The 26,230-nt window shown below is 42.2% G+C and overlaps 1 protein-coding gene across 3 annotated transcripts in view; it reads right to left on the reverse strand.

The window, feature by feature from the left end:
* Positions 1–26,230, reverse strand: part of GALNT10 (polypeptide N-acetylgalactosaminyltransferase 10) — a 232,165-nt gene that overhangs the window by 136,964 nt on the left and 68,971 nt on the right. Inside the window, exon 3 of one of the 3 annotated variants that reach the window (XM_055285523.2) lies at positions 20,453–20,471. The exons of the other annotated variants lie outside the window; for them this stretch is intronic. Within the exon in view, the coding sequence (XP_055141498.1) occupies positions 20,453–20,471 (19 nt within the window). The remainder of the gene's footprint in view (positions 1–20,452; positions 20,472–26,230) is intronic. 3 annotated transcript variants of the gene reach the window in all.

Raw genomic sequence — 26,230 nt, forward strand, 5'->3', positions numbered from 1 at the left:
TGGCTGGCTGCTCACTGCTTGCAAAGGTCCCCCAAGAGAGGGAGAGTGGTAGGGGCACGGGGAAGCAACATGTGACTGATGGTAGTCCCCTCCTCTTTGGACTCCTTCCTAGCCCAGGAGGAAAGTCTCTGCCTGGACAATGATGTTGGCCTCCTCCATCTCCCATCTTGGAAAATGAGAACTCCTGAACTCTTCTTCTTTGTTTCTCTTAGGGTGGAGGCCACAAAAGGCTCTGAATCTCCTGGGCAGCACCCAGCCCCTTACCTATCCCACCTCACTCTCACTGTCACTCTGGTATTCTTGTTTTTATTTATTTATTTTTAAGAGATGGGATCTTGCTCTGTTGCCCAGGCTGGCTGCAGTAGCATGATGATAGCTCAAGGCAGCTCCAGCCTTGACCTCCTGGGCTAAGCAATCCTCCTGCCTCAGCCTCCCAAGAAACTAAGACTACAAGTACATGCACCACCACACCTGGCTTTTTTTTTTTGTTTTTTACAGGCGAGGTATTATTATGTTGCCCAGGTTGGTCTCAACCTCCTGGCCTTAGGTGATTGTCCCAGCTGGGACTCCCAAAGTGCTGAGATTACAGGCGTGAGCCATCATGCCCAGCCTCTCTTGTTCTTATATAATGATTTCTTAGATATATGGTGTCCCAGGTAGGATGTGTGAGGTGCAATCACAAGAGAGCACAAAGAACAGTCTTCCCAGACCACAGCAAACTGCTGTGAATGCAGATACTCCCACAGGAATCATCTAAACCCTCAGAAAAGCTTCCCTAATCCCTCTGGCTAGATCGCTGCCCCTGATGGGACCTTACAGCATCCTCACTGCTCCTTTGTGACTTCACATTCATTTGGATGATCATTTGACTATTGTCTATCTCTCCCCAAATTGTGAGCTCTATGAGAAGACATCAATTTCTGTTGAATGAATGAATAATGAATGAATGAGTGGAGACATCTTTTATCTTTTCCAGATGAAGGAAAGGTCACCCACGGATTAGACATGTCTAATATAGTCACAAAGATTTAATACCATAAAAGGGTTCTGAGGATTGACTTTATCCTATGACTAAATGGCTTCAGGTCAACTTAATGGGCTACAAAACTCAAAAGAGAGCTGGCTCACCTGATCCTAAAATAATTTTTAAAAAGATGCAACAGGCTTTGAACTCTTCCACCTTCTTCCTTCTTTCATTTTCAAATGGTTTCCTTTCTGGATTCCTACCTAAGGCTTGTGGCAGAAATTGCTGCATATCCCCTAGGAGCTGTTCTCCTTTTCTTCCACAGTAATAAGAATTTTAGTTGGGAATATGATTGCTCAGAATAAAGATGATATTTTCCTGACATCCTTGTAGCTAGATGTGGCTTGATTGGGTTCTGTCAATGAGAGGTGAGTGGAGGAGCTGCATGGTAGCCTGCTATGGTTTGAGCACGTTCCCCAAAGTTTGTGTGTTGGAAACTGAATCCCCAGTGCAACAGTATTGGGAGGTGGAACCTTTAAGACGTGATTAGCTCATGAGGGCTCTGCCCTGACGAATGGATTAATGCTGTTATGGAGGGAGTGGGTTAATTACTGTGAGAGCAGCATCCTTATAAAGGATGAATTTGGTCCCATCCATCTCTCTCACCCATGTGATGCTTTCTATCACCTTATGTTGCAGCAAGAAAGCCCTCACCTGATGCTGCCCTTGTTCTCGGACTTCCCAGCCTCAGGAACTGTGACCAAATACATTTCTTTTCTTTATAAATTATCCAGTTTCTGGCATCTGTTATTACAGCACAAAACAGGTTAAGAGCCAGCCTGATAGAACTTACCAGAAAAAACTACTAATGTGCACTTTTGCCTTTCTTGTTTATCCCTTCCTCTATCTTGCTGCCTAGAATGCAATGGCCACCATGATGGACGATGAGGTGCAGCTCCATGCCCTAGGGATGGCTGAAGCCATCAGCAGGGAGTACAGGTTCTTCAGGACTTCAGGGGGCAGAACTATGATAGTAGTCCTGGACTTCAAACCTCCAGACTTTGAAGTGAGAGAAAAATATACTATCTTGTTTGAACCATTCAAATATAATCGTAACTGATATAAGATTCTTCTCTTGAGGCTTGAAAGACTGAGGAACAGCTTAGGGTGTGGAGAGGTCCTTGAAGGAGGACCCAAAAGACACAGGCTTCAGATTCCTGGCTGTGCATTTATGAAGAGCAGGACCTTAGGCAGGTACCCTTGTCTTCCCAGGTCTCCATTATTTGACGGTAGAATGGGGATCAAAATAATATCTGCCCATGACATGATTATTTATAAAAGAAATGCTAAGGAATCCACAAAAAAGCTAGTAGAACTAACGAGTTTAGTAGCGTCAAAAGATATAAGGTCAATATACAAAAATCAATTTTATTTCTAAATACTATCAATGAAACATTGAAAACTGATGTTAAAATACCGATTTCCATGGTGTTAAAAATATCAAATAGTCGAGATACATTTAACAAAATGTATAAGACCTATACACTGAAAACTACAAAACACTGCTAGAGAAATCAAAGATCTAAATAAATGGAGAGATACATCATGTTTATTGGTCAGAAGACTCAATATTGTTAAAATGTGAGTCCTCTCAAAATTGATCTATCGACTCAAGGTACTCTTTATAGAAACTGATATTCAACAGACCTGGAAAAATAGCCAAAATAATTCTTTTTCAAAAGAGGGGCAAAGTTGGAGGACTTACATGTCCTAATTTCAAGGCACTCCTGGGATACAGTGACCAAGAGAGAGTGGCCCTAAGGTAAGGACAGATATGTGATCAATGGAGTGGACAGCTCATAACTATATGCATTCAGTTGTTTTTGAACAAAGGCACTAAGAAAATTCAATAGGTAAAGGATAATCTTTTCAACAGATAGTGTCCAATTAGATATTCATATGTCAAAAAAATACACCTCATACCTCCTCACACCCTACACGATATAAACTTGAAATAGATCATAGACCTAAGCGTAAGAGCCAAAACTATAAAATTTGTAGAAGAAAGTATGTGAGAAAATCTTAATGACTTTGGTTTAGGCAAAAGTTTCTTAAAGAGGACACAAACTGCAATAAAATATGAATAAGTTGGAATTCATCACAATTGAAAACTTCGGCTGTTTAAGGGACAAGCCATGAACTGGGAGAATATATTTGCAAAACATGTATCTTTTAAAATAATATTTTTAATGGACACATAATAATTGTACATACTTACAGGGTAGAGAATGATATTTTGATACCTGCATATAATGTATAACGATCAAATTAGGGTAATTAGCATATCCATCACCTCAAACCTTGATCACTTCTTTGTGTTAGGAACATTCAAAATCCTCTCTTCTAGCTATTTGAAAAAATAAAATAAATTATTGTTTACTACAGTCATCCTACAGTGCTACAGAACACTAGAACTTAGTCCTATCTAAGCTGTAATTTTGTATCCATTAACCAACCTCTTCCTATCTCCTCTACCCCTTCCCTTCCCAGTCTCTAGTAACCACTATTCTACTCTCTACTTCTATGAGGTCAACTATCTTAGCTCCCACGTATGAGTGAGAATATGCGATATTTGTCTTTCTGTGCCTGGTTTATTTCCCGTAACATAACTACCTGCAGTTTCATCCAGGTTGCTGCAAATAACATAATTTCATTCTTTTTTATGGCTGAAAAATATTCTATTTTGTATATATACCACATTTTCTTTATCCATTTATCTGCTGATGGATACTTAGGTGGATTCCTTATTTTGCTGCAATAAACATGGGAGTACAGATGTCTCTTTGACAGGCTGATTTCCTTTTCTTTGGATATATACCCAGAAGTGGGATTGCTGGATTATATGACAGTTCTCTTTTTAGCTTTCTGAGGAACTTCCATACTGCATAAAACACATATTTGGTTAAGGACATATTCAGAATGCATAAAGAACTCATACCAGCCTGGGCAACACAGTGAGACCCCATCTCTATAAAAACAAAATAAAAAAAATTTGTCAGGTGTGGTGGCACATTCCTATAGTCCCAGCTACTTGGGAGGATGAGATGGGAGGATTGCTTGAGCCTAGGAGTTTGAGGCTGCAGTGAGCCAAGCACACAATGTCACTATAGGGAAAGGCAAATCAAAACTACCATTAAGCCAGGTGTGGTGGCTCATGCCTGTAATCCCAGCACTTTGGGAGGCTGAGGTGGGTGGATCACTTGAGGTAAGGAGTTCGAGACCAGCCTGGCCAACATGGTGAAACCCTGTCTCTACTAAAAATACAAAATTAGCCGGGCGTGGTGGTGCGTGCCCGTAATCCCAGCTACTTGGGAGGCTGAGGCACGAGAATCACTTGAACCTGGGAGGTGGAGGTTGCGGTGAGCTGAGATCGTGCCATTGCACTCCAGCCTGGGCAACAAGAGCAAAGCTCCATCTCAAAAACAACAAAAACAACAACAAAAACTACCATTAAATATCATTTTACACTTACTAGGCTAGCTATAATTTAAAAAGTGGAAAACAACAAGTGTTAGTGAGGATATGGGTGGAGAAATTGAAACTTTTGTGCACTGCTAGTAAAAATGCAAAATGGTGCAGCTGCTGTTAAAAAGTTTTGTGGTTTCCAAAGGTTAAATGTAGAACTACCATATGATTCAACAATTCCATTTTAGGTATGTATCTAAAAGAACTGAAAGCAGGGACTCAAATAGACACTCCTAGGCCAATGTTCATAATAGTCACATTACCACAACAGACAAAAGGTAGCAACAACTCAAGTGTCCATTAATAGATGAAGGTAGAAACAAGATGTGACATATATATACAATGGAATATTATTAAGTCATAAAGAAGAATGGAACTTTGATATCTACTACAACCTGGATAGACCTTGACCATATTATGCTTAGTGAAACAAGACTGACACAGAAGGTCATACATTGTATGATTCTACTTATATGAGGTACCTAGAATAGGCAAACTCATAAAGACAGAAAGTAGAATAGAGGTTACAGAGGAGTAAGAATGGGGATTATTGTTTACAGGGAGTTATTGTTGGGAATCATTAAAAAATTGGGTATAGATAGTGGTAATGGTTACACAGCATTGTGAACATATTTAATCCACACAACTGTACACTTATGAATGGTTAAAATGACAACTATTATATTCATTTAGCACAATAAAAAAAATACCTCCCTTCTCCTCCCCTCTAAAAAAGCCAATTCTTCTCGTTTTCAACTCTTACATATTCTAATACCCTTCTGGTGATTTGTAATGTATATTAGCATATTAAAGGCTCTTTGAAGTCACACAGAAAAGAAAGCTGTCTAACTTTGTTTAATCCAGCATTTCACAAGTTTATTTGACTAGAAGTCCCCCACTCCAACAACCACTCATCTACCCCCACCCACTAGACAATGATTAATACCCTAGGAAGCTCACAGACTTTTTTGATGCTTATAAGGATTGGGTTGATGAGGGAGAATACAACATGATTCTTCCCCTTGGCAATGTGCAATCCAGTTTTGTTTGTTTTAGAAAAGCTCATAGACATGAAACAACTACACCAAGATATCAAACTGACATACTAACTTGGAAGGAGGGAAATAAAGTTTATGTTAACATTTCCCAAAGGAAGGTTTCAATCTCTGAAGCATCTGTCACCCATCTGTCCACTCATTCATCCATTCATCCACCTATCCATTCACCTAAAACATGTTTATTGTGCAACTACTATTTTTTGGCCTTAGGTTAGGTACTCCAGGGAATATCATAAAAGACAATGATTTATGTCTATGATACAAGACAGATTGGAGATCCTTTCATTTCAAAAACTGCTACTGGGACCTGGGAAAAGAACCACAAATTCTCAGAAGCCAGAAGAATGGTTCTGGGAACAGTTTTGCAGAGGGGCACTGGGGCTGGGTGTTGAAGGGTGAGTATAACGAGTACCACGTAAGTAAAGGTAACAAAGTTGCCCTGAAATACTCCTCTTTTGTCTTTCACTCACAAAGAAGACTGTAGACTATTTTATAAGCCTGGCTTCTCATACTCTGGTTTATGGGTCACTGTACATTTTCCAAATGGTTTATTATATGTAGATTTCTCCAAAAGCCTTGGCTTAGCTTGAGAAACAATGCATTTGAATTTCTTTCATTCTAGAGAGTTTAGGAAGATTTCTCAGGATGACTATAGTACATTGTGAAAGTGGTCTCAATCCTCCATCCCAGGCCCTTTGCAAAGGGATTGTGCAGCTCCTCCCAACAAGAGTGGAGTCTCTTTCCCCACCTATTAAAGTTGGTCTGGCTCTATGACTTGCTTTGGCCAAAAGAATGAGGTAGAAGTGACAGTGTGCCAGCTTGAGTCCAAGCTTCAAGAGACTTGAACTCTTTCATACTTATTTCTCGTCCTTCTTCCTCCTCTATGGAACAAACCCAGCCTAGCATGCTAGAAAGATGTTAGAGGCAAGCAGAAGATAAGACATGTGGAGAAGAACTGAGGTAATCCTAGACAGCTGACAGAGAGCCATGCCCCAAGGATATGAGAGAGCCCAGCCAAGTTTAGCAGAGCTGCCCAGCCTAGCCCCAGTTGACCAGAGATACATGAGTCAGCACAGCCAAGGCCAGAGAAACCACCTGACTGGTGTGTAGTCCTGTGAGCAACAATATATGGTTGTTATTTGAGGTCACTGGGCTTTGGCATAATTTGTTATACAGCATTGTTTATGGTAGGGAGGAATCAATCAAATGACCTTAGAGAGGATTCAGTTCCATTCCGTGTTTGCAAGCTAAGGTGCCAAAATAGAAATAGAACTGTTTGAATCTTGTCTTCCCACCTCATTTTTTAAGATCCAAATAACACCTATCTTCTATCCCCCTCCACTTACAAAATAATCTCCCTTCCACTGACCTCTCACTGTACTCTCTCTGCCTCTCTCTTTTTGGAAGTTAACACTTAAAGTCTTAAACTATAGCCATTTATATACATGTTATTCCCTCTTACTGGACTCTAAACTAGTGTTTTTAAACTATCTGTAGTGAAGAACCACTTCAATTTCTAATTCACTGTGAATGAAACCGTCTGTGGTAGGCGGAATTCTAAGAATGACTTCCAATGACCTTTATCCTCCTATAATCCCCTCCCCTTTGAGTGGAGATGGAACCTGTGACTATGATGAGATATCACTCCTCTGATTACATTATGTTATATGGCAAAACGGAGATTATCCAGGTCGACTTAACCTAATCACACACAAAAAGCTGAGAGCTTTCTCCATTTGGCGGTACCAAAGGAAGTCAAAGTGATTTGAAGAGAGAGAAGAATTAGATATGGCACTGCTGGTTTTGTAGATCAAGGGGGCCATGTATGGGTAGCCTCTAGGAACAGAGAGCAATCCCTGGCCTGCACAAAAACCGGGGGCCTCAATCCTGAACTGCAAAAAACTGAATTCTGCCAACACCCTGAATGAGTCTGGAAGTGGACTCTTCTCCAGAGCCTCCAGATAAGAGCACAGCCTGGCTGAAACATTGATTTTGGCCTTGTCAGACCCTAAGCAGAAACTCCAGTTTAGTCACCTTAGTTAGACTCATGACCTGTAAAACTCTGAACTAATAAATTCATATTGTTTTAAGCCACTAAATATGTAGCAGCTTGTTACACAGCAACGGGAACATAATATACTTCTCAATAGTATGGCAGATTATATTTTCAAAGGCTGGCTGCAATGAAATCTTCTGTCCCTCGTGCTCTTCTAGAACCTTTCCACAAGCTCACTGAGAGGTGGAATTTCCATTCTCTGCCTTTGAACTTGGGCAAACCTTTGTGAATGCTTCAATCAATAGAGTTTGGCAGCAGAGATGTAATGTGACTTCTGATTTCTACATGACTAGATCATAAAAGTGCCAGGCACATTTTCCTTGTTCTCTTGGGACACTCATTCTTGGATCCTGGCCACCATGCTATAAAGAAGCTCCTCTATGGAGAGGTCGACATGGAAAGGAACTGACAGCCAGCACCACCTTACCAGTCATGCGAATGAGCCATCTTGGAAGTGGATACTCTGGCCCCTGCTGACACACCTGGCAAGCGCTGTGTGCAGCAGAGATAAAGTGTTCTGCAAAGTCCTGCTCAAATTGTAGATTTGAACAAATGAATGACTGTTGTTCTTTTAAAGCCACTAAGTTTGGGGGCAATTTGTTAAGCACCAATAGTAACTGAAACAAGTGTGCAGCTTGCGTCACATGCAATTCACCACATGAGCTTGACAGCATGTGAACTGCTCTATGTCTATTCAACAAGATGAGTCTACTGAGCATGCACCTGGCTGTCATGGCAATATCAAACTACAACAAAAGTTTCTGAACAGCTATCCTCAATTCCCATATCTATCTCATTGTGAACTGGTGCTGGTCTGCAGACTACATTTTGAGAGGCATTGCTATAAAACATCTCTGGGCCAGACCCATTCTTACTCATCTCTGTAACCTCCCATGTGCTTTTTAGAATTCCTGGAAATAGGAGCAACTCAGTAAATGTTTATGAACTGAATAGAAGACCCAAAGAAAGCTGAGGCTGGAAGCTCAACTCATTCGTTTTATAGATGGTGATGTGGTAGTCCAGAGAGGTGAAGGAATACACTCAGGGTCATGGAATGAGCCAGTGGCAGAACCAGGAGAAAGGCACACAATTCCTGAAACCTTCCAATCCAGAATTTGGAAACCCAGCTGCTTATGTATGTTGTGAAGGGGGAGTGGCCAGGTGTAAGGCACTACAGAAATATGATGGCTGGGAGAGAGGCAAGTGCATGCATGCCCATGTGAGGGGAAGCTGCTACCCCGGCTCCAGCCAACTGTTGCCAAGTGAGGGCCAATGGAACTAGATGTTCATTTTTCAAAAAGAAGCTGGAAAATTCAGATTTCTAGGGGCTATTTCTTGACTTTTAGTTTCTTATATTAGATAAACAAACATGTTTGCAGGCTAGATTTTATCTAGCAGGCCACCAATTTTCAATTCCTGAGCTGGCTGAGTACCTGTAATTTACAGATAAGGAAAAATGAGGTTCTGAGAGGTTACAGGTTTCACCAAGAACACGTAGGAAGAGGTGGCAAGGCCATTTTCTGACTTGTCCAGCAATTTGGTGACGATGATGGTGACCCACAGTTATTGAGCTCCTGTCATAAGCAAGGCAATGTATCAGGCACTTAGACCTACAGTCTCATTTAATCTTTTCAGCAGTTCCAGCAAGTAGGCACTAGTAGTTCCCCTTTTTACAGACCCCAAGAAGCTAAGTAACTTGGCAAGATAGTAGCATAAGTAAGCAGCAGGTCTGTGTTCATAAGCATGTTTTTACAAGGGGAATGGTTTTCTATCACCTTACACCATTTCAATGTCTCTTTAGCATCCTACCTATCAAAGCCCCAGGTTCAGTTTTACCTGGAATTGTTGCAAAATCCACCTTCTAACATTGTCTATCATTTCAACCCAGAAGTAACTCAAGGTTGACCTGTTTCCTGTCCCCCAGAGTCTGAATGACATTCAGCCTGTACACAGCTCATCCTTCCCAACTGTTGACTCTCCAAAGGGCCAGGGTGTGTCTGCAGCTACTGCAGTACAAGCAACAGCTTAGGCTACAGGGCTAGAATGCCCTAGCTTTCTTTGCTAAATAGAAGGGAAGCATAGAATTGAAGAGGTGAAAGAGGCTCCAGAGAAATCATATAAACCTATTATTTTCAAACTACATTCAATGGATCTCTAGAGATGCAGCAACTGGGAGTCAGAGGGGGAGCCTGGCAAGAGGGGCCCCAATTTCTTCTTTGTGGTACATTAATTAGGCTTTCAAATAAGATTATGTGAAAAGTGTTCCACTGCTTTAAAAAACAAGTTTGAAAACCAATGATCTAATCCAACCCCTTCACGGCATTTTTTAAATGCCAAAAACCCTATAATTTGATTTGCAATTATGAAAGTAATAAAGGCACATGGTGAAAGATGCAGCCAAAAGGGTACAATGAAAAATAAAAATTTCTCCCTACTCCCAACCCTCACTCTCACCCCCTAGAGATAACCACTATTAACAACTGCTTGTGTATCCCCTCCAGATTTTTTAATAAACAAACTGAGCCCCAGGGATTGGCTTGTCTGAGGTTATTTGGCCAGGCTCAGGGCTGTTTACTGGACATTATGCTCCTGGCAACCCTCTCTCCTTTTATAACTTGCAAAAGTCTGAAATGTTTCCACAGATTGCAAACTCTCTCCCCAGTCCACTTGCAGCTTGAGAAACCATACATTATGCATCTGCTGGCCTCACTCCCTGAACAGGAAGCTTACATGTCTTTTTCATGTGACTTTATTTCTCCATGATCTTTGTTTCATATGGTGGAGAAACGACCAGAATCAGGTTCTCAGTGCTGGCCAGTGTTCAAGCCAGGAGCAGCAGCTATAAAACTGCATGCTCAGCAAGTGATCTGGGCCACTAGACAGGAACTCAGGCTTGAACCAAATTCCTGCAAGGGGCCACACCTCTATATCTGTGGCCTCAGAAGATCCTCCTCCAACAGCTTAGGTTCTTCTCTGAGTGCAGTGTTAACCTCTCCACTCCTCTCCTGGCCCTCATGCCACTCTCTCCCTATTCCCAATCTTCCTGCCTGCCCTGTGGACCTCAGCTGACCTCTCGCCCTCAGCATTCCCCATCTGCAGCCCCCTTTCCTAACCACCAGAAACTGCAGATCCACCACCAGGCTGAGCCCATTTCCTACCTGGTAGTCTAGAGTACACAGTTCAAGGTTGCAGTAAGCTATGATCTGGACACTGCACTCCAGCCTGGGTGACAGAGTGAGACCCTGTCTGTAAAAAAAGAGTACACATAAGACAGAGCACTCCGAGCCTCTTTCTGCCATAGAGAAGACCTGAAATGCTAACACTTACTGGACTCTCTATGTTCCAGGCTCTGTGCTTAGGCAATTTCAAGTCCTTATCTTCACCACAAGCCTAGAGGGTGGCACTATTATTATCGTTCCTATTTTATAGATTAGGAAACTGACATGGAAGTGGTAGCTGGGATAGGAACATGGAGCTGGCTAACGCAAGGTTCAGGAGGGATTTGCTCAAGTTCCTGATGCAGGTGAGTGGCGCTGACCCCCAGGCCTCTGATGTCTGCCCACTACACTCCACTACACTGCCCAAGTGGTGTTCCTGGAGGGACAAAACACCCACAAGTAACCCTGGCTGACTGTTACCAATTCTCCTCCCCCTGTTATCCAACAGCCTAGTTCCTTCTTGAGGCTCTTGAAGAGGACCCTGAGCCTAAAAGAAGGCTGTAGATCTGGGAAGAAATTAATCCCACATTACTTGTCAGCAGTGGCACAGACTCCCTGCCGTTGCCTAGGTTACCTGACTGGAGTTTAAGCCACTACCGATCACTCCCCTATTTACCTTAATTAATCAGATTGGCATGGCTCCCTCGGGAGGGGTGCGCAGACCTCCCTGTGCCCCTGGGATAAGTGAGGAAGTTGGGGAGCGCTTCTTGGCGAAATGACCTAAGAACTGTGGGGAGGCGGCCCTGGAGGCCAGGGCAGGTAGGAACACTAACAGAGGGGCTGCCTGCACCAGGTGGGACAGAAGAGGCTCATTCCCAAGGGTATTTACTTGCCAGGAAATATCAACTATCACTCAGAAGGCAAAAATATGCTGCCAGGCAAAGCATAATTACAAGTTGTATTATTTGAGCTATTCATAAGGAAGGCATGAGACCTGAGAAAATAGCTGTCTCATACGTGAAGGGCCTCATTTCATTTTGCATGCTTTAAAAAATTATGCAGGAAGGAGGCAGAGCAGAAGCCAGAGGTAGGGAGGAAAGCCTTTCCTCTGCATACTGCAGAAGGCTTATTTTCTAAGAAACACTCTATTGGATGACCTGAACCTCAGCGTGGACTCTACCTGCATTTCTGGCTTTCGACTCTTTCCTCTCTAGGTGTGCATTTTAGTTTCCTGAAGGAGTCACAGATGACTGGACATGTGGCATCCACTGGGACATTGTCTAAAATATGGCAAGGCTCAAAAGATGCAAGATTTATAGACATAATGACTTCCGCTCCCTCACCAGATAGAAATGAACACATAATGAGAAGGATAGACAGACAGACACACCCACACAACCCCTTGGACTTAGAAAGCTTGAATGCAGCAAAATCATCTAAAAGAGGCTTTGGCTCTATTATTTTTATTTTATTTATTTATTTTTTGAGACGGAGATTCGTCCTTGTTGCCCAGGCTGGAGTGCAATGGCGCAGTCTCGGCTCACTGCAACCTCTCCCTCCGGGGTTCAAGCAATTCTCCTGTCTCAGCCCCCCGAGTGTCTGGGATTACAGGCACCCGCCACCATGCTAATTTTTGTATTCTTAGTAGAGACGGGGTTTTATCATATTGGTCAGGCTGGTCTCGAACTCCTGACCTCAGGTGATCTGCCCGCCTCAGCCTCCCAAAATGCTGGGATTACAGGGCTTTGGCTCTATTATTAAACCCTTATACCAAGCACCACTGGATTTACATACAGCCCCAGCCTCATTTACAGGACTCAAATATCTGTCCAGGCTATTGTTTCTTTGGACATACTACTTGTCCACTTTATCTTTTTTGAAGGCATGCAGTGAGCCACACAAGCAAATGAATCTAGACTGGTCACTTGCTGTCCCTTTTTCTTTTCTTTTTTTTTTTTTTGAGATGGAATCTTGCTGTCACCCAGGCTGGAGTGCAGTGATGTGATCTCGGCTCACTACAACCTCTACCTTCCAGGCTCAAGCGATTCTCCTGCCTCAGCCTCCCGAGTAGCTGGGACTACAGGTGTGCATCACCACTTCCAGCTAATTTTTATATTTTTAGTAGAGATGGGTTTTTGCCATGTTGGCCAGGCTGGTCTTGAATGCCTGACCTCAGATGATCTGCCCATTCAGCCTCCCAGAGTTTTGGGATTACAGACATGAGCCACTGTGCCCAGCCAGGAGTTCCAATTTCACAAGTGACCCTGAACATGGTGTGTAATGACCAGGCCTTGGTCTCTTCATCTGGAGAAGAAGGAGGATACTTCATCCAGCTGACTGGAGGGTCAAAGGGCAATATGCATAGGAAAGCGTTTTGTAACGTGAAGGACCACGCACATGGAGTGCTCATCATCGTCCTCTGAACTGGGTCACCCATGACACCAGCGGTCTCATGTTGTTCAACCAGGGATGCAGAAATCACTCCATTTGCCTCTTACTGTTCTGTAAAAGGCCTGTCAAGCACGTGGGTCCAGGCCATCTCCAGCCTGGCCCTGCCCTTGTTCTTAAGCAGAATGATGCTAACTTTGATTAACTATATAACTGGGTATTCAGTCACACAATCAGACTACATAGAACTAAGTAAAATAATAGAGCTAGATCTAGTATGCATGAGGAATGCCTACTCTACTGTTCCAACTTCAGGGCATACCGCGGGAAATAGATGTGTGGGTATAGGCTGAAAGATGTGAGATGTAAGCTTTTGTTAGGCAGTAGAGTTTGTAGAAGCTCCAGTTTGAAGCCAGATAGCTGACATGCATTTATCAAGTATAGTCACACATGGATGAGTCAAATATGTTCTAAAAGTTGAGACCCCCTTCATCCCCATTAGGAGCCTCAGCCAAGCCACTTGGCTTTGAAGGTCAGTCTGGCCTTTGATAAGAGAAAGAGTAAGACCTCTGGACCCGAGGATGTGGGGCTCAGTATCCCTGTTTGGGTCAGACTACCTGGACTTGTTCTGCCAGCTTCAGTGCCCAGCCTCTTTCCTTCTTCCTTCAGACAAGGAGGCAAGCACCTGTAGTCCCACCTCTCACCTTGGTGTCACTGTGGGCTTCCCCTTGGTCTTCTGACTCAAGAGTCCAGTCCCTCCTACCCTCTGCCAGTCCAGCCCCTAATTCCCTTCCGAAGGATGTCCTACACTCTCTAATGTCCTGTCTGCCTCAACCATGCCAGGCTCCCTCCACTGACACTGTTCTCTGCCCACCAGCCTATAACCACTCACTGTTAAAGGCCTGGAGGCAACCTTGCTTGGGTTGTGGAAGCCAACCTACTTCAGTAGGCCTGCCAAGTCCACTGGCCCCAGCCACGTCCAGCTGGGCCCGGCTCTGGTTCTGACAGTCTCACATTTCTGAAATATGTCAGGGCTCAAAGGACACAGCATTTATAGACATATTGAGCCAGGCTGCTTTTAGTGTCCTTCTGATACCACATGAAGGAGGAAGCACATCATAATTGACCAAGTGGTTCTAGTATATTATAGATTCTGCTTTTAGAACACCAAATGGTTCAACAGGACTTTTTTGTGTGTATTTTTAAAAAATTATGTATTCACAAAATCCAACAGAAGAGTCAATAATGTTGGGATGTAGTAGAAAATTCTTGGAAAGGAACAATAATAGCTAGCATTTATTAAGCTTAATACTTTTTAGCAGCACCTGTGCACTTTGGGAGGCTGAGGCAGGTGGATCATGAGGTCAGGAGATGGAGACCATCATGGCCAACATGGTGAAACCCTGTCTTTACTAAAATACAAAAAATTAGCCGGGTGTGGTGGCAAGCGCCTGTAGTCCCAGCTACTCAGGAGGCTGAGGCAGGGGAATCACTTGAACCTGGGAAGTGGAGATTGCAGTGAGCTGAGATGGTGCCACTGAACTCCAGCCTGGCAACAGAGCAAGACTCTGTCTCAGAAAATATATAATAATAATAATTTTTAAGACCCTGCTTAAAATCCTCCAATGGCTTCCCATTGCTCTTAAGATGAAACCAAACTCCTTCCCAGGCTTAGAAGGTTCTACTCGGCCTGATCTCTGCCCACCTCTCCAGCCCATCCTGTGTCATGCTCCCATGGCCTCAGAACTCCAGTGACTTCTGTAAGTTCCTCAAATGCACCTCACTTTCTCCTATCGCAGGGCCTTTGCACATGCTGTTTCCTGTACCTCAAACACTCTTCATACTCTGCTCCCAGTCCACCAAATTCACTTCACAGTTCAGCACAGATGTCATTTCCTCTAAGAAGGTCTTTCCAGACCTCTTAAGCCCAAGCCTCTGGCAAGCACAGTATGGTCCTTTCCTTCAGAGCACTAAGTCAGCAGACTTTTATTTAGAGTGATTGTTACATGAATGCATGTCTGTGCCTGGACTATAAGCTCTAGAAGAGCAGGCAGTGTCTGTTTGGCTCACCATACACCTGGCTTACTAATAGCACTATACCAGTCACATATAGGTGCTCAGTAAATGTTAGCTGAATAAACTGAATGAATGGATGAATGGATGTCTACTATGTGCTGGTTCCTGGAATAATTCCTTCTCAATGCACTAGCTCATTTTATCCTCAAAACAACCCCATGAAGTGGGTATAGTTATCCCCAAGGCTACAGACAGTAGCTAGGATTTTACAAGTGTTAAGTAACTTGCTCAACGCCACACAGATGTAGCAAGTGATAAAGTTAGGATTTGAACCCAGGTCTGCCTGACTGTAATACTTGCAACTCTTTACTCTGTAAAACCTGACCCCAGCCAAGCAGTAGAGGAACATTTATTTTTCCCTTTTGTTCTAGAGTACAGACTATGCCAGAGGGGTGAGCAGAGAGGAAGGGAGAGGTTTTTTTTCCTCTTCCACACACCTGGATTTGAGCCACAATGAGATGAGGGCATCTCAGATTCTTTATATTTTCCAAAATAAATTCTATTTTTTAAGTAGGGATGGGGGTCTCACTATGTGGCCCAGGCTGGTCTTGTACTCTTGGCCTCAAGCAATCCTCTCACCTTGGCCTCCCAAAGTGTTGGGATTACAGGCATGAGCCACTGTGCTTGGCTCCAAAGTGAATTTTAATATTAATAAATTCCCTGGAAACTTCTTGAGAATTCCATTTCCTCTTCCTTTTCTCTTATGAGGTGCTCTTAAGACCTAAGCCAGAGTATAATTTAAACTTTATTGAATGAGAAATAAATCTCTGGTATTACAACACTGATAATTCAGGGTTGATCTGTTATACCACCTAACATTACCAATAAGAATGCAAGTCCAAAGTTACACACTAACACACTTCCTTGAATAGATTTTTCTGAATGAGATTTAATATTCTTTTGTCACCTTTATAAACTTAAGGATATCTTAAATTGTTACTCAAATGTGCACACTGTTTATCCAGACCTGTCTGCTCTACTGTCTCTTCCCCTCGAATGTTGTCATTTGGGGCTCCTTAACTCTAACGTGATATTTAGTCTGGGTGAGAGCCTGAAGGTACAGCTACCTCTCTGGTAAGAAGTTGCTTGGATGCTGTTTGGCTGAGTCTCTTTAGCCAACCCAGGGAGTGTAACCTTGTATGGTGGACTCATAGGAGTCTGAAGCTCCATGAGGGGGTTGACCCTCTAACACTGTGGTATTCAGTGAACTTCAGTGTCAATGGACTGTGCTGTGCCCAATATTTGAAATGACATCATGGGTGAACTCCTCACGAGTAGGGACTGCTCCCTTACAAGGTGCTTGGCTAACTTTGCTTTGGGGATGGAGTCTGTTAATTGTATGTACCATCTGACCTTGCTAATAACTGCTCAAGCTGCAAACCTGCTTCTAAAGTCACTATGTTATAAGCAATTATTTGGCTCTGTGCAAAAATGTTAATTTCATGCTTTGTAAACACATCTCTTGTAAAAGACCAACCTGCCTATAAAATTTGCTTTTGACATTCCCAAGATTAACTTCAGGGGAAAGGAAAAAGAGGGTATACTGTTAATCAGTTTCTACAACCTTTTCTTGAGACTTTTTTTTTTTTTTTAATGACAAACTAGAGGTGTCAACATCAAGGTTCACTGAGGAGGCAGGAAAATACCCAAAGTGAAGACTGGCATCTAAGGATGCTTAAATTCTTGCAAGTTCATTGTGTACTTTCAATTAGGTACAAGGATTTTGGGAAATCTGGGAAAATCGCATGCTTTTTGCTGACTAAACCTAGTGTCTTAGAGTTAGAAGGCTCTTAGCAATGATTTGGTCTACACACCTCATTATGTTGGCAAGGAAAAGGTGACCCAGAAATGAGACATCCTGCCAGGCTTACACAGAGGTCAACACTGGGGCCAAAAATTGAACCCAGAGGCCTTAATTTCTAAGTAGCGTATTTTCCAGCAAGACATGGGCCCTAGGGCAGACAGGGAAAACCTAAACCATTTTTTAAGAAATGAAGAACTCCAATCATCTTCTTCTCCAGTGATTTTCTACAGGGCTATGTGTTTCCTGGCATCCTGCTGGGCAGGGACAAGAAAGCAGCTGAAGAAGCAGATCACTGAATTCAAGAGGCATGTCTGGGTCACCTGTAACAAGTGCTTCTCACATTTTCTGCCACCCTCTACCCGCTACCACTTTCCCTAAAAAATATCATGTGCTTAGAGCAGGAGCATGTTGGAGGCTTTTGGCCCCAAGTAGCCACAGCTACTTTGCTTCACCTTAAATATTCATCCCATATTGCAAATCGTACTTACCACGCCATGATTTGGATGTTTTATTTTAATATAAAAATGTGTTTCTCTTCCTGTCTTCTCTAAATAGTTTGGGTCAACTTCATGCTTTTGGAAGGAATGTCGTGATTATCCAGCATGAACTCACTGGATGAAAGACCATACATAGGCATGGGATCCAATTAACTCCAATATTAGCAGAAGGTGCTAAGATCTACAGAGGACTGAAAGCCCAGGTAATGGGCTATGGGTACACAGGAAAAGGAGAGATTAAAATTTGGGGCAAAGTTCTCCAGAAGGATGAATGAGTTCTGTTTGTTTTAGAGGGTCTTGCTCTGTCGCCCAGGCTGGAGTGCAATGGCACAATCAAGCTCACCGCAGCTTCTAACTCCTGGGCTCAGGCAATCCTTCCACCTCAGCCTCTTGTGTGGCTAGGACTACAGGTAGGCACCACCATACCCTGCTAATATTTATTTTATTTTTTCTATTTTTGTAGAGACAGGGTCTGGCTACCTTGTCCAGGCTTATCTTGAACTCCTGGCCTCAAGGGATCCTCTCACCTCAGCTTCCCAAAGTGCTGGAATTAAAGGCTTGAGTCATCACACCTGGGCAGTTTTTTTTCTTTTTTTAATGATAGTCTTTAATTTTATTTTCCCTGACTGTAGATTGTTGGGAAAAGAAAAAAGCACAAAGGAGAAAATTTAAATCCCCTATAGGAAACTAGGTAAAATGTTCATAGGATCGCCCTGTAATCTTTCTTACAAGTGCATGTGAAATCCGTAATTAACTCAAAATAAAAAATTTAATTAAAGAAATCCTCCATAATCCTACCATCCAATAATCATCACTGTTAAGAATTTTGTAGTTCCTTTATTTATCTTGTTTCAATGCATGTGCCTGAAATCTGAAATCTAAAGACCTAATTGGAGGTCCGGAGCCTGCTTTCTTCACTCATCATATGTCAAGAGAAATTTCCTGCTATTAAAAGTTCTTTGAAAGTATTTTCAAAGAATGTATTATATTTGAATACATAGAATATCATATTCCCTAATGCTCGATATTTACTTGCTTCTAGTTTCCTACTATTAATTTTTTTTCATGTACCATATATTTTACCACAATAGAAAAATTTCTTTAAGTTTCAATAAACATTCTATACATCCCACATTTCTGATTATCACCTCAGGCTGGACTCTCAGAAAGAAAGCTTCTGGATGAGTTTTTTAAAGTTCTCATTGCGCGTTAATAAATTTCTTTTCTGATGGGAGTGGAGGAAGGTGGGCAACATTTTTTTTTTTTAATGAGATTGAAACATGTCTCAATAGAAAAACTCCAGGCAACTGCAAAGTGCCTAATTGGTGATTTTCAAATGCATGGCCATCTGGGAGCCGGGTAAGAGAGTCCAGAAACCCGAAAACCCACTTGCTTGCAAACTGGGGTAGGTGCTTCATCCAGCTGTCATACTTTCCTGACATCTCAATGCAAAGTGATCTTTGAAGAATGATGCACTAAACCAGGACATATGGGACTATCTTTTGTAAAAGGAGACTGGTCGCTCTTCTCCTAGGAGGGTAATAACTTGGGAAATATGCATAAACCATTGCTGCTAGGATATAAACAGCATAAAATTATCCAAACTTGGAGCCATTAAAGATGCACATTGTGAATTTAGAATCAAAACACTCTATAAATTCATAGCAAATCTGCACATTGAAAACTCAGTCTGTACACTGTAAAAGTAGTAGTTGGTTTAAAGACTTTTGCAAATGCTCCTGAGTGTATTTCCTGGGCAGCCATGAGGTGTGAAATCAGTGGGCTTCTCTTGTGAAAGGCCTCGTCAGCATCAGGAAATTGAAGACATTCTGAGGTCCCTCATTTCCTGAGGTCCCTTCCAGATCTCTTGTTCTCAAGTAGGGTTTCACCCTTTGTTCTGGAAGAGATGTGCACAAATTTTCCTTCGAGTCGAAAGACTGCATGACACTCTGCTGATTGTCTGGGGGAAGGGGAACAGGGAACTAAAGTCTTTACATGTTACCACAAGGCTCCCTACATCCATTCCCATACTATAAATACTGCAAGAAGGGGAGAATATGTAAGGTTTAGAATACTCATCAAGAAATCTTTCTCTCCAGAAATTACGCTCGCTGGCTATTTTAGTGTTTCCCTTAGAGATTGGTAAAGAAAGTCTGCCTCACTACCGCCCCTGGAATGATCCTAGAATGAGGTCAGGAAGGGAGCTCTGACTGGTGTTCCCATTGGCTATAATTTCTGGCCCACTGGAAGTCATAAGAAAGACCTCTCTTTTGACAGTTGGCATGAAGAGCCCACAGTATTGGGCTGTAGATTTCAGGCACTCCCTAAGAACTGCTAAGTGGGGGTCTGTACTGCTCAGAAATGCAATTGATTTCATACAAGAAAGGAGGAAACAAGTGTTCATTTATCCTTGTCTTGGACAGAGACCAAAGGGTCAGTGTGGACAGCCAAAAGCCCTTTGACTTATTTCTGTCTCTTGGTATTCTAAAAATTCCACCTCATTGTCTTGTAAAAATACTATGTGTCAGCCTATGATTTTGAACAATTTCAATAGAAAAGTTTTAAAAAGAGTAAAAAGATTTACTTTTTACTCACCAAGATTTACTGATTGTTAATATTTTACCACATTTGCTGTCTGCCTATATATACATTATATACATTTTTTTTTTCTGAATCACATGGAAGTAAACTGCAGATATCATAATGCTTGGTCACTGAGTACTTCAGCATGCATCTGTCGAGCAAAGGAACATTCTCCTATATAACCACAATTCTATTACACATTGATATAAATTATTATCTAATACATACTCCATATTCAGGTTTCCCATTGTCCCCCAAATCACTTTTTTTTTTGAGACAGAGTCTTGCTCTGTCTCCCAGGCTGGAGTGCAGTGGCGTGATCTCAGCTCACTGCAACCTCCACCTCCCAGGTTCAAGGGATTCTCATGCCTCCACCTTCTGAATAGCTGGGATTACAGGCATGCACCACTACGTCTGGCTAATTTTTGTATATTTAGTAGAGATGGGTTTTGCCACGTTGGCCAGGCTGGTCTCGAACTCCTGGCCTCAAGTGATCTGCCCGCCTCAGCCTCTCAAAGTACTGGGATTACAGGCACGAGCCATCACACCCAGCCTTTTAAAAATTGACATATAAATCACATAACACAAAATTTACCCTTTTAAAGCACACAATTCAGTGCTTTTTAGTATTCTGATAAAGTTGTATATACACCAATGCTATCTAATTTCAGATTATTTTCATCATCCTAAAAAGAAACTCTGTACCCATTATCAGTGCTATGGTGTGAATGTTTGTGTCCCCTCTGGAATTCATATGTTGAAATTCAAATCCAAAGGTAATGGTATTAGGAGGTAGGGCCTTTGGGAGTGATTGGGTCATGAGGGCTTGGATTAGTGCCCTTAGAAATAAGACTCTAGAGAGGCCGGGCGCAGTGGCTCACTCCTGTAATCCCAGCACTTTGGGAGGCCGAGGCAGGCGAATCATGAGGTCAGGAGATCGAGACCATCCTGACTAACACAGTGAAACCCCATCTCTACTAAAAATACAAAAAAATTAGCCGGGTGTGATGGCAGGTGCCTGTAGTCCCAGCTACTCGGGAGGCTGAGGCAGGAGAATGGCGTGAACCCGGGAGGCGGAGCTTGCAGTGAGCCGAGATTGCGCCACTGCACTCCAGCCTGGGTGACAGAGCGAGACTCCATCTTAAAAAAAAAAAAAGAAAAGAAATAAGACCCTAGAGAGATCGCTCATCCTTTCTACTACGTACGGGCACAAATAAGAAGGCACCGTCTACGAACTAGAAAGCAGGCCCTCATCAGACACTGAATCTGCCACTGCCTTGCTCCTGGACTTACCAGCTTCCAGGAATGTGAGAAATAAATTTCTGTTGTTTATAAGCTATCCAGTTTGTTTTGATATAGCAGTCTGAATAGACTAAGACAAGCAGTCACTCCCCTTCTCCCTCCCCTGAGCCCTTAGAAACCATAAATCTACTTTCTGTCTCCAGGGATTTGCCTATTCTGGATATTCCATATAAATGGAATCATGCAATACGTGGCCTTTGTGTCTGGCTTCTTTCACTTAGTATAATGTTTTCAAGGTTCATCCATGGTGTAGTGTGTATCAGTACTTCATTCCTTTTTACAGCTGAATAATGTTCCACAGTAGGTATATATACACATATTTTATAAATCCACTCGTAAGTAGACATTTCAGTTGTTCCCACCTTTTGTCTACTATAAATAATGCTGCTATAAACACTCATGTACAAGTTTTTCTGTGGCCATCTGTTTCCATTTCTCTTGGGTATATACCTAGGAGTGGGATTGCTGGGTCATATGGTCACTGTATGTTTAACCTTTTAAAGACTTGCCAGACTTTTCCAAAGTGGCTACATCACTTATAGAACCACCAGCAATGTCTGAGCATTCCAATTTCTCCACGTCCTTGCCAACACTTGTTATTGTCTGTCTCCAAATTGCTTTTATAGCTATTTTTTCCTCAAACCAAGATCCAATCAGGGATTCTGCATTATATCTAGTTACCATGTCTCTTTCATTTTCTTTAATCTGGACCAATTCACCAGTCTTCTTTTGCCTCTCCTGATGTTAACATTAAAAGAATAAAAATGGGGTCTAGTTCAGAGGAGGCATTTATTCCTGATTCCGATAGGATCCTAAAGCACCCTTCTCTTGCCCATTGCACTGACAACTTGAGGGTCTTGAGGGTGCAGCCTCCAGGGAGATAAAATGGAGCCCAGCTTAGTGCTGAGCACAATGACCTAGTGGCTCTTACCTGGTAAATGCTTCTCAACCTCTTAAGGCTTCTGTTCAGCATCAATAGGGAGGCTCAGGGGGAGGACAGCAGGTCAGACTGAGGTGGAGAAGAGCGTGTCTGATGGACTCTAGAGAATCTGAGCACCTGCCTCAAGTGGCCCTTGGTGACGCCTGCCTGGCTGGGCTGTCTTGAGTCCTGGAGTTAATTGGGGTCACTGAACTACAATGGGGTGTAGCACTGGAGAATAATACCCACCAGCCCTAATGCAGTAATGAGCACTGACATATATCACATTTCAGACTGTAGCTAATTAAATACTCAACAGCTTCTCCAACAGAAATGAAGATTTGAAGCACTGAGCTGAGAGGGACAGAAGGAGGGGTCCTGTAACCTAGCTCTGGCTTAGCCAAATTCCCTGCATGATGCCAGGCAGGTAAATCAACCTGTCTGGGCCCCTCCCTAATCTATAATGTGGGGGAAAGGAATGCACATGAGGTTTATTTAAATGTTAGGGGTCTCCCATTCTAGGCAGGATACTGTCAGTTAATGTTACTGAAAATAACTCAAATGTATTCCTTGTCAAAGGAAAATTTAGGAAGAGCTAAATGCAATACAGCTAAAGCCTGCAATGTAATACTACCAGTAACCCACATGAACTGCCTCTTCACTTTTATGGAGTATCTCACGACTCTTCCATATATGCTATCTCCTTCATCCCCAAATAGGGCAGATAGGTGTTATCATTCCCATTTTACAGAGGAAGGTTCACAGATCTGAGGTTAACTCATTCATTCTGGGGCAATAATCATAAAGCATCCACCAAGTGCCAGGTGCTATGCTAGACCCTGATGGCACAATCGCAAGCTAAATAGGTACGGATTTTGCATTTTTGCTGTGAGCTTTCAATTGGGCAGGGAAGACAATAAGTAACAATAACAGGTAAGCATCACTTTCCTAAGGGAACTACAGGGAGTCCATGTGTGGGGCCCTAACCTTGGCTAGGGATTTGTCTCATGTGTCATTCACAGAAGGTATGAGACCTCTGGTTCCTTCCTTCCATTCTACCAAGGCAGCAGGAGATATATACCTCTGGTAGTAGGAATAAAACTCTCACCTAGGGCCTGCTTAGCTGGTGGAAGAAGAGCAGTGGAACACATTTTCCCTTGTTTGGTGCTAAACACAGAACTGTGGAATGAATGCACTTTAGTGTCCAAGGGGCTCATCTTCTAAAGCAACAAGTCCAGATAAGACTCAAGGGATCTTAGGGTTTGAGTAACACCCCCAAGGTCTTTGACCTCACCAGTAGCATGTGGTGTCGCTGGACAGTGCGGACAGCCTGGGTCCCTCCCTGCTCTGGAGCTCTGTTTCTTCACCTGTAAGGTGAATAGGTTGAACTAATGCTGTTTTTTTTTTTTTTCCTTTTAGCTTAAACCTACTTATGAGCCATCAAAACTTTCTCTCTTCCTTTCTCCATCAAAAGCAAAGACAAGGCATGACTGATGAATTTCAATGGTGTCTCCTAAAGTGAAATTAACAGTGTCAGAAATCTTTACTGACCTGTGACAGACTCTTCAAGGTTGATTGGCTGGACACAGCTGTTTAATAATGGGTGTCCCCACCCCCGCCCCAGCCCAATCTCACACTCCTTTGCAGTTAATAGGGCTATCCCATAACTCATCCCAAGCAAGTGGAGACAGAATGGCCGGTGTCTACACTTTCTGCAGAGGCTGGTTCATAAAGCAGTATTTATACATTCCCTTTAACCTGACATTGCATTAGATCTATTACCAGTTAATTAAATTGTAACCATTTTATACATGGACTTCTGGTTGTGATCAGCATCTAAATGTACAGATCCATGAGGCCACATTGACTCACGTGAAGAAGCTAAATAATATTCACTTAAAAGAGCATTAAATTGTGCAGAACCATCACGAGCAGTCAATAAAGGCTTCATGTTAAACAGAATTTAAAGGGGTGGTATTTGCTACTTTACTCCCTTGAGAAACATATACTTTTAAAAGTTATTTCCTATCTCTGAATTCCCTGCGACTAGAGTGGTTTTGACAATTTTCTGATTTGTTTAAAATGAACGATTGTAAAACTTCGTTAGAAGTTTGCATTCATTTAAAAAGGGGTGCATCCTGGATTCTGCCACTGTCATAAAGGGAAAAGAGACAGGAGACTAATTAAGTAACAAAGGCTCAGCCAGAAACCTCAGTTCCAGAGGCATAATCTCCTTTGCCAGGCACGGGCAGATGACTGGCTGCACGCTTGCTCCAGCCTTCTTGGCCTAATCCTCCCTCCTCAGCAAGAAGCATTCCGACAGTGTCTGGAATAATAATGTAATTATGGACAGCTAAAACACCTCATCCATGAAGGACAAGGATTTGGATCCTTTCAGATATGGGAAAGAGAATCAAAGGCACCAAAGGGGTCTTTTTGGGACGGTTGGGGGAGGTGGTTAGAACTGTCTCTCTCTTTTATTTTCTGCTAAAGAATATACACTTGTCAGAGGAGAAATAGTGCTTTGACCATGACATGACAGCCATTTAGGCCAAAGTGGCCCCTGCACACAATCAAAAAACAAACAAAACATCCACAAGTGTATTTCCTTCCAAAAAGCCAATTTGTTTGTTTGTTTGTTTTCTCCCTTCATATTTCTTCCTTGGGTCTAGACTACAAAGTCCTCACTGTTCTGAAAGAAAAGATGTAGCATTGCTGGGAAGAGATTGTGTTTTATGAATTTTATATTCCCTAGATTTAGCACAGTGACTGGTACACAAAAGGTGCTAAATACATGTTTGCTGATTGGTATCAGTTATACTTCATGTTGTTGGTTAGAACTAACTTTGCTATTTTCAATTTGGAAGAAAACAATTTTGTAGAAAATTTTGAGTGCAGGGGCTTATACGTAAGAATCATAACAACCAAAAGCCAAAACCAACACCTAGAGCCATGATTTTCAACCAGCATTCCACAGAGACTTAGGGGCTCAACAGAAGTGATTCAGTGGTTGTTTTAGGGGAGGAGGTGGGAGAGGCTGCTGGGCTGCTGCCCTGTCTCATGTCCATTTCAATCAACATAACTCACTTCTACCTGTTTTCTTTGCTACACTTTCACATAAAATATCCTTTGAAGAAATAGTTCCTGCAACTGGATTTTCATATAATCTCAAAGCACCTCCCAAAAAGATACCTATTAATTGCAAAGAGGAAAATGGTAACTTTACGCTGGCGGACATCACCTTAACTAAGTGATCAAAGTTATATCACCCATAATAAGATGTCAGGACTATGCCCTGATATGATGCACGGAGAAGGTAAACATCTCACTTCTGTGTTATTCTTGCCTAAATGTGTCAAATTAATCATGAGAGAACATCAGACAAAGCCAAATTGGGGGATATTCTGCAAAATAATTGGCTACTGTTTTCCAAAGTGCCAAGGTCATGAAAAACAAAAGACTGAGGAGATGTCATAGGTTGAAGGAAACTAAAGAGATCCCACAACTAAATGTAATGGGTTGAATGTGTTTTAAGAAAAAGAAAAAAAAAAGGCATCAATGGGAAAAACTGCTGATATTCAAATAAAATCGGTATATGTTAATAATATTGTTTCAATAATTTCATAGTCTAGATAATTAAACTATGCTTATGTAGGATGTTAACATTAGGGGAAGCTGGGTAAAGGGTACAAAGAATTATTTTTGCAACTTTTTTTGTAAATCTAAAATTATTTCAAAATAAGAGTTTTTTTAAAAAAGTTTCTGCAACTAAAAAAAGTTTAATCACCATTCATGGGAAACACAATTGGACTTTTGTTTGGATTGGCCTTTAAATATGGCAGAGGCAGGCCTCAGTGGGGACCAAAAGCAATTCAACCTCATGATCAAAGCCATGAGTTT

This window comes from Symphalangus syndactylus, chromosome 7, assembly GCF_028878055.3.
Source record: "Symphalangus syndactylus isolate Jambi chromosome 7, NHGRI_mSymSyn1-v2.1_pri, whole genome shotgun sequence".
In the NCBI taxonomy this organism is placed as follows: domain Eukaryota; kingdom Metazoa; phylum Chordata; class Mammalia; order Primates; family Hylobatidae; genus Symphalangus; species Symphalangus syndactylus.